This window comes from Sinocyclocheilus rhinocerous, unplaced genomic scaffold (assembly GCF_001515625.1).
Source record: "Sinocyclocheilus rhinocerous isolate Xijiao unplaced genomic scaffold, SAMN03320098_v1.1 scaffold624, whole genome shotgun sequence".
NCBI classification, from domain to species: Eukaryota; Metazoa; Chordata; class Actinopteri; order Cypriniformes; family Cyprinidae; genus Sinocyclocheilus; species Sinocyclocheilus rhinocerous.
The window spans coordinates 81,586-89,559 of record NW_015644617.1 but is presented as its reverse complement, the minus strand read 5'-3'; the positions used below and the strand labels follow the sequence as shown (position 1 = coordinate 89,559).

The window sequence follows — 7,974 nt, the reverse complement described above, 5'->3', positions numbered from 1 at the left end:
AAAAAGTGTTGTTACCAATGTCCTGTTACACATTTGTACTTACACAAACCATTCGGAGGGTTGTTACATGTGTGTAGTTACAGAAATATTACAGCTGTAGATACTATGTACCAATGTGTACTTACACTGTGGTTACATAGTACGTACACATCTAGTTACTATGTAAGTACACAGATATTAGGGACACTTAATATAAAGTGGGACCAGTAATTTGTTTTTGTAACAACAACAGCAACAACAAAAAGCTGTAATATTGTCCATTCCATTTGAAAATCACACTCACCCCATATTTTGGTCTGAGGTTGACCTTGGAGGGCTTTGTGGTTCACAGTACAGCTGTAAATGTCTCCTTCAGCAGGTGTGAACTTAAGAGTGGAGAAGATGTTGAATGTATCATCTGTCCTCGGACGGTACTGACTTAAACTTATGTCCTCTGTCACAATAACATTATTCTTAGTCCATGAGATGTTGACAGATGGAGGATAGAAGCCAGTCGCATGACAGATGAGAGTGTTCTGAACACCCAGCTCTACATCATCCTTTGGATAGATGGATGTCTGGGGTGCATCTAGATCTAAACAGAAAACTTTATTCATTCATTCTGTAGTTCAGTCGAGTAAGCAAAGATATCTTAATATGCATTATATAAACATTTGAGGCACAACTTCATGACACTGTGTACATGTTTTATACACATAACATTTAAAAGATTGGAATCTTTAGGTATATTTATGTTGTTACACCAAGGCTGCATTTATTTGACCTAAAAATAAAAAAAAATAAGAGCAGCACAGCGATAACCCATTCAGAGTAAACAGAACAGAACCAGCGCTGATAGTAAACTGATGCACTCTTGACTAACGTGACCTGCCAGAACTAACACTATGCTAGATTAACATACAGTTTGTATTGACAGTATGGTTCTGTTCTGGGCAAGAAATCCCCACCCAGCCTAGCATGGATAAGAGCAGTGAGTGCAGCAGTGATGCCCCCAAACAACAGTGGTGGCAAACCCTCCAGGGAACCAACCCTCGAGGGACCATCGCTCCTCTTGCACTCCGCAACCAGTTGAGCTGCCAATGGAATGTGCTGGGCCCTCTACAAGGAGCGTACCAGCAGTATCCTTTGGCGCTCCTCCCGACGACCGGATGTCAATCGCTGCATTGGAGGGTGAGCCAGAGCTTTTTGGAGAGGATGATTTGGCTGCGCTGCTGCCCTCCGAGACTGAAGCAATACCTGTATCGGATCCGGAAATGACGGCTTTGCTTTCCCAGGCCGCCGTGAGGGTAGGGCTCGAGTGGAAACCTCAACCGTGTCCCGAGCCCTCAAGGTTGGACAATTGGCTCTTCGGGGTGGTCCGTGCTGGTTCTCAGCGCCCCGCCCTGGTGCCATTCTTCCCGGAGATGCATGAGGGGCTTACCAGATCGTGGATGGCACATTTTTCTGACGGAAACCGACCTGCTAACTTCTCCTCCCTCACCACTCTCGACAGTGGTGCAGCTAGGGGGTATACGCCCTCCAGTGGAGTGGTCTGGTCTGTTCCGCGACGCTTATACGGCCTGTGGAGAAGCTGCCTCTGCCTTACACGCTACAGCGTTACTGCTGGTTCGGTAACACTTTATTTCGGTAGTCCACTTTAGACATTCTACTAACAGTAAATAACATTGCAACTACATGTCAACTAGCAATTAGTAGAGTATTAGTAGACTGTCTGCTTAATATCTTCTAACACTTTCTTTGTCAACTTATTCAACTAACCCTAAACCTACCCTAACAGTCTACTCTGAGCGTTAGTAGACATGTAGTTGCAAATTAATCAGAATTAGTTGACATGTAGCTGACATGTAGTTACAAAGTTACTTATAGTCAGTAGAATGTCTAAAGTGGACTATCGAAATAAAGTGTAACCGCTGGTTCTTCAGGCTAAAGCACCGAGGGACCTGCACGAGGGTGGTCACGATCCGGAAGTTCTAAACCGCAAATGACCTCTCGTTTTGAGCGACGAAGGTCACTGCGAGTTCTCTGGGTCGTGCGATGTCCACACTTGTGGTCCAGGAGAGTCACCTCTGGCTGTGTCTGGTCGACATGAGGGACGCCGATAAGTCGGTTCCTCAAGGTCCCTGTGTCCCAGACTGGCCTCTTCCGCGACACAGTCGACAACATGGCCCAGCAGTTCTCGGCTGCACAGGAGCAGACTGAGGCGCACGTCCTGCCCCGGCGGGCAGCTGCTGCCTCCACCCGTCCGCCGGCCGCATTGCCCCAGCCTGCTCATCGCCAAGGGTGGCCCACTGCGTCCACCCCCACTCCCGTGCCACAACCGCAGCAGCCTCAAGCAAGCAACGCCGTGGAGCTGGGTGCACTGGCACACAGCTGGCTGCGGGGCCTTCGCAAGTATGCGTTTCCCCCAGTGAGCCTTCTCGCACAGACACTGTGCAAGATCAGGGAGGACGAGGAGCAGGTCCTGCTCGTGGCGCCTTATTGGCCCACTCGGACCTGGTTCCCAGAACTGATGCTCCTCGTGACAGCCCCTCCTTGTCAGATTCCTCTGAGGAAGGATCTACTGACTCAGAGACGGGGCACCTTATGGCACCCGCGTCCAGACCTCTGGAAACTTCATGTCTGGTCCCTGGACGGGGCGTGGAGGTTCTAGATGACCTACCCCAGGAGGTGGCTGACACCATCTCTTCGGCAAGAGCACCATCTACAAGACACGCTTACGCTTTGAAGTGGAACCTGTTCGTCAAATGGTGAAGCTCACCGAGAAGACCCCCGGAAATGCCCGATCAGAGTCGTGCTGTCCTTTTTGCAGCAAGGGTTGGAGCAAAGGCTGTCTCCCTCCACCCTTAAAGCCTATGTGGCCTTCGATTGCTGGAAGGGAAGTCAGTGGGAACGCATGACCTGGTCATCAGGTTCCTTAGGGGGGCGAGAGGGTTAAATCCTCCACAGCCCCCCTCTATTCCCTCTTGGGACCTGTCTCTAGTGCTCAGAGCACTACAGCAGGGCCCATTTGAGCCTTTGCAGACAGTTGAGCTAAAGTTTCTGTCAATGAATACTTTGCTCCTGCTTGCACTGGCCTCCATCAAGAGGGTGGGGGACCTGCATGCATTTTCGGTCGACGATTCGTGCCTAGAGTTTGGGCCGGCTGACTCCCAGGTAATCCTGAGGCCCTGGCCCGGCTATGTGCCCAAGGTTTCCACTACTCCCTTCAGGGATCAGGTGGTGAGCCTGCAAGCGCTGCCCCCGGAGAAGGCAGACCCAGCCCTAGCTTTGCTTGTCCCGTCCGAGCGTTAAAATGCTACGTTGACAGGACACAAAGCTTCAGGACCTCAGACCAGCTCTTTGTCTGTCACAGAGGCCGGCAGAAGGGGAATGCCGTCTCTAAGCAGAGGATGGCCCACTGGATAGTGGATGCCATCACCCTGGCTTATCAGGCACAGGGTGTGCCCTGCCCATTCAGGTTGAGAGCCCACTCTACTAGAAGTGTCGCATCCTCCTGGGCTCTGGCTCGTGGTGCCTCGCTGGCAGATATTTGTAGAGCTGCGGGCTGGGCGACCCACAACACGTTCGCTAGATTCTATAGCCTTCCTGTGGAGCTGGTATCCTCCTGTGTTCTCACCTCAAACGGGTGGCTTGCTATAACTGCTCCAGAGAGTCCATACTGTAGACCCTGTCGAGCTCTTCCGTCCCCTCGGCACCCAGACGTGCGGCGCCAGGCCCGATGAACTCGATGAATCCGTGAGAACCGGTGGAGGGCTGGGTTCTACATGTAGTGACCCAAGTGGATCCCATATGTGTCAATCCGTGGTATAGCCTCAGAGCCTGTGTTTCCCCGGCAGACTTCTGCCATTCCAAGAGGGTTACAATCACCTCCATCCCATATGTGTAAAGTCCACGGTATAGCCTCAGAGCCCGTGTTTCCCCGGCAGACTTCTGCCATTTTCCAAGAGAGTTACAATCACCTCTAATCTTCCATATGCACCTAAACAGTTATTCATATGTGTAAGTGCTTCTGAACCTCCTTCGGAAAGGATGGGGCTTCCGCAACGTTCCTGTTCCAAGTGGAACGGGTACGTTTTCCCAGTGTTATCCAGTCTTACTGAATGGGTAGTGCCATAGCAACAGTAACTGGTCTTCTTGTGGTAAGCCCCGGCCTACGCCAAAAAGAATGGGTGCAGGAGGCTTCCTAAGGAAACTGGAAGGGGCAGTTTTGCAAACTTTTGAACAATTGTTTTCAACATTGATAGTAATAGGAAATTTATTTTGACCAGCAAATCAGCATATTAGAATGATTTCTGAAGGATCATGTGACACTGAAGACTGGAGTAATGATGCTGATTTTTTTATTATTATTCAGACCCAAGGAACATATGATATAATAGGTCTTGGTGAGATATGAGGAGACTGACCTCCTTCAAAACACCCTTTGGGTATGAGGAACCTCCTTCACTGTAGGCGTCATTTATAGCATCAGCTCCAACTCCCTGCAACCAGTACCAACTTTAGCAGCCATCTCTCTGCCCGATACACACAAGAAAACTCATCCTAACCAGAGATGATGTCTGTGCCCCAGAACCAAAGCAGGAGTCCACGCCCACCATGGACCCAGCTCTAGAGCCCCCTCCAGTCACAGAGCCAGAGCCAGTCATTATGTCCATCATAAAACCTGAGTCAGTTGTCACATCCATCCCAAGGCCAGATCTTGTTCCAGGTCTGTCCGAGGGCCAAAAGAAAAGCACTGGCTAATTGATTTGTGGTCAGCAGCACAACCACAAATGTCCCCATCCCCGAACTCTCTTCTCTTCAGTTTGGTATTACACTCTTAAAAATAAAGGTTCTTTATTGGCATCAATGGTTCTATGAAGAACCTTGAACATCCATGGAACCTTTCAAATGCAGAAAAGGTTTTTCATAGTCAAAAAAGGTTCTTTAGATTTTTAAAACGTTCTTCAAAATGGTTATTGTAGGAACTGTTCACTGAAAGGTTCTTTGGGGAACCAAAAATTGTTCTTCACTGCAAAAACACCCTTTTGGAACCTTTATTTTTAAGAGTGTACCTGGATACTCTGCATCATGGTAGAAACTAACTTAGCTAGTCACGACTGTGTTCCAAAGCCGGTCACACCTACAACAATATAGGACTGTCGTTAATTATGTGACATGCAAGTGGTTTTGCAATAGCTTCTGCTAACTACTTGATTCGCGATCACAATTCACTTTTTTTGTTCCATCATTTTGCTTTATTTGATGTTTGATTTATTGTGGGTTCCCATATGTAAGTTTGCGATGCAGTTCACAAATGTTTGTTGGAACTGTGGTTTTGGGTAACAAAAAATTTTTGATAATGACAGAACATGTGACCATAGTTAGCTAACAGGGCTTTTTGGAAACACACCCCTTTGTCCTTCCTACCACTTCCATGGATCCACCTGCTCTGCTGGTGCTGCTCATCTCCTTGGCTTCACCCTCTGTGCTGGCTCCCTCCAGCTCTTCGGCTCCACCTCAGTCTTCTCCTCCAGTAGCTCGGCCTTGTGGGTTGGATTCCCGCGAGTCTCTTGGCCCATGACACCACCTTGGCCTGTGAGCCTGCTGCCTCTACCATGGCTCCACACTCCCTTGTTCCTTGTTGTCCTGGTTCTGCCGCAGACTTCTGGGCCTCTGGCTGTGCCTTAGCCTTCCACCTCGTCAGCTCGATTGGGCTCCTTCTTCCCTCTGGCTCCTCCTGTGTCCTCTCTACCTCTGGTTTTGCCCTTCTTCCGGGCCTCTTTGTCAATTGCCTTAGTTACTTAGTTTCATCTGTGTCTAGTTTAGTTGCCTTTGTTTGTTTCTTGTGTATATAGCTGTGTTTTAGTTGCTCCTTGTTGGTTCTCATCTTTACTTTGTGTGGTAAATGTGTTCCTGCTATTCTGTGTAGAATGAGGTGTATGCGTACAATGTATGCGCAGCTCCCACATGCACTTTGAATTGTTTTTGCACTACGTAGTTTGTCCACAAGGTGTCAACACTGAACTGGGCCATTGTTTCACAGTCAGAAAAGATCAGGCTTACTCTAGATCAGGAGAAAGCCTTTGATCATATAGATCACCAATATCAGTTTCATGTTCTTAAGTGTTTTGATTTTGGAAAAAAATGTATCAGTGTTTCATGCTTGAATGAATGAATGGTTCTGTTGTATTGAATTTTCGTAGATGTGATGCAACATACACACATTCTGCTTTCTTTTGCTTCTCATAAATAACCTAATCCATAATTTCTAGTTGTAACATGATGTTTTCAAATTAGTGACAGAGGTTTGGGCACTTTGTTAATGGCATTAAAAGATACTGAACCTGTGGTGTAAGAATGCAGTTTTACATAATTTTGTGTTTTGGACACTGCTGATATGTAGCAATAACACACTGTTGTTTATGTAATATTGCTTATTTAATGAAACCATTATAAACCCTTAAGAAAGTGAACATTAAAGTGTCATGTTTAAAACTAAACGTGTAAAGGCTCATAGCACATTCTCATGTCTTACCCATTTCTAGTGGTAGGCTCTTGAATGTTTGAATAAATATTGGTAAGTCACGTTTGCATCCTACTATTGCATCAGAACCGATTTCATAAAATCTGGGAAATGTTATGTTTTTTTGTCCCTCAAAATCAGGTAGTGTCTCTACTGCTCTCTTCTGTTTAAAGTCGACATGCCCGAATTCCTCTTCGTCATATCCAATGTAAAACTCTTCTTCCACATCAGAGCATGCAGCATATAGAAAAGCTTCATGTTCAACTGAAACAAATTCAGCATCATAAAACAAATACAATAAGCTTAATTTTTGAGGTTGACAATTCAGTTACTTTGGATAGATGAGAAAATATGATACAATATATTTCTTGCTGATGTCAATCAATAGAGATTTTCCATATCATCAAACTTGCAATGTAAATATCCTCACAGCTTTTAGGGCTGAACTACTACAATAACATTATCTTATTGACAAGTTAGAGAACATTTATCCATTTTTCTTGCATTGTTTATTTATTTATTATTTATTTATTTTTTTTAAATATTGAAACTGGTATGTAAAATTGTGAAATTTCACTGGTAGGCCAATGATTAAAGACATTAGCCAAAATCAGATAAGACTAGTCTTCTAAACTGTATTTGAGTTACAATTCTTAAAACCCAGCATCTGTGATTTCAAGTATCTATTTGGATGACATCTTTGTTTACATTTCAAAAATGTTATGTGGCCATTACAGAACGTCTGCTGTGTTTGAGTACCTCGCATATTGCATAAATTACTTATAATGACTCAATAAATATCGTCTTACAATTCAAATAATATTATGTATCATATAAAACTCCTAAATCACCTATTTAAAAAAAATTTTTTTGTACTGATTTTTATTATATTGAACAAATATTCCAATTACGTTGCTAGATTAGAGTTTTGAAAATCACTACTTGTCGATAATAACAAAGCATTTTTTTTAAATAATAAACCAAATCTTCTGATAACCTTACACAATAATCTTATAACGGAAACATTTAATGAAACATTCAACCCTAATGAACGCACAAAAGTAGCTTTTGAAATGACTAGGTGTTACAAGTTTGCTATTTTATCATTATCATTTATGAAAATAGTATCTAAGCAAATTAAAAACTTCAACTTACATTCAGCACTAGTTGAGAGAACAGCAGTTAGGATGAGAATGGTTATGTACAGCTTCATCTTGATAGATTAGAGTCGAACAGTCATTAGAGAAATATTTAATCGAGGTGAAAAAATAGGTGTTATTTTAAAGTTTTTGCATCATCCACTCAGAGTTTGACACACACAATGACATTGCTGTATCTAAGAAGAATAAAAAGGATTTCCTCTTTCATCTGACATGCAGCTGGCTAACCTTTACCTTGAGTCTGCATGTGCAAACATAAAACTGCAGTAACAAACTATGGATTAAACCCTAAAAAAAATGTTATTTAAA

At 44.5% G+C, this 7,974-nt stretch overlaps 1 protein-coding gene across 1 annotated transcript in view; it reads right to left on the bottom strand.

Annotated features, from left to right (window-relative positions):
- LOC107758414 (HLA class II histocompatibility antigen, DP alpha 1 chain-like) overlaps positions 1–7,738 on the bottom strand; it is an 8,648-nt gene extending 910 nt beyond the window's left edge. Inside the window, exons 1-3 of the mRNA XM_016576137.1 lie at positions 7,661–7,738; positions 6,518–6,769; positions 284–568 (exon numbers count right to left, since the gene is read on the bottom strand). Coding sequence (XP_016431623.1) covers positions 284–568; positions 6,518–6,769; positions 7,661–7,718 — 595 coding nt within the window. The 5' untranslated portion in view covers positions 7,719–7,738. The remainder of the gene's footprint in view (positions 1–283; positions 569–6,517; positions 6,770–7,660) is intronic.
- Between the last annotated feature and the right edge of the window lie 236 nt (positions 7,739–7,974).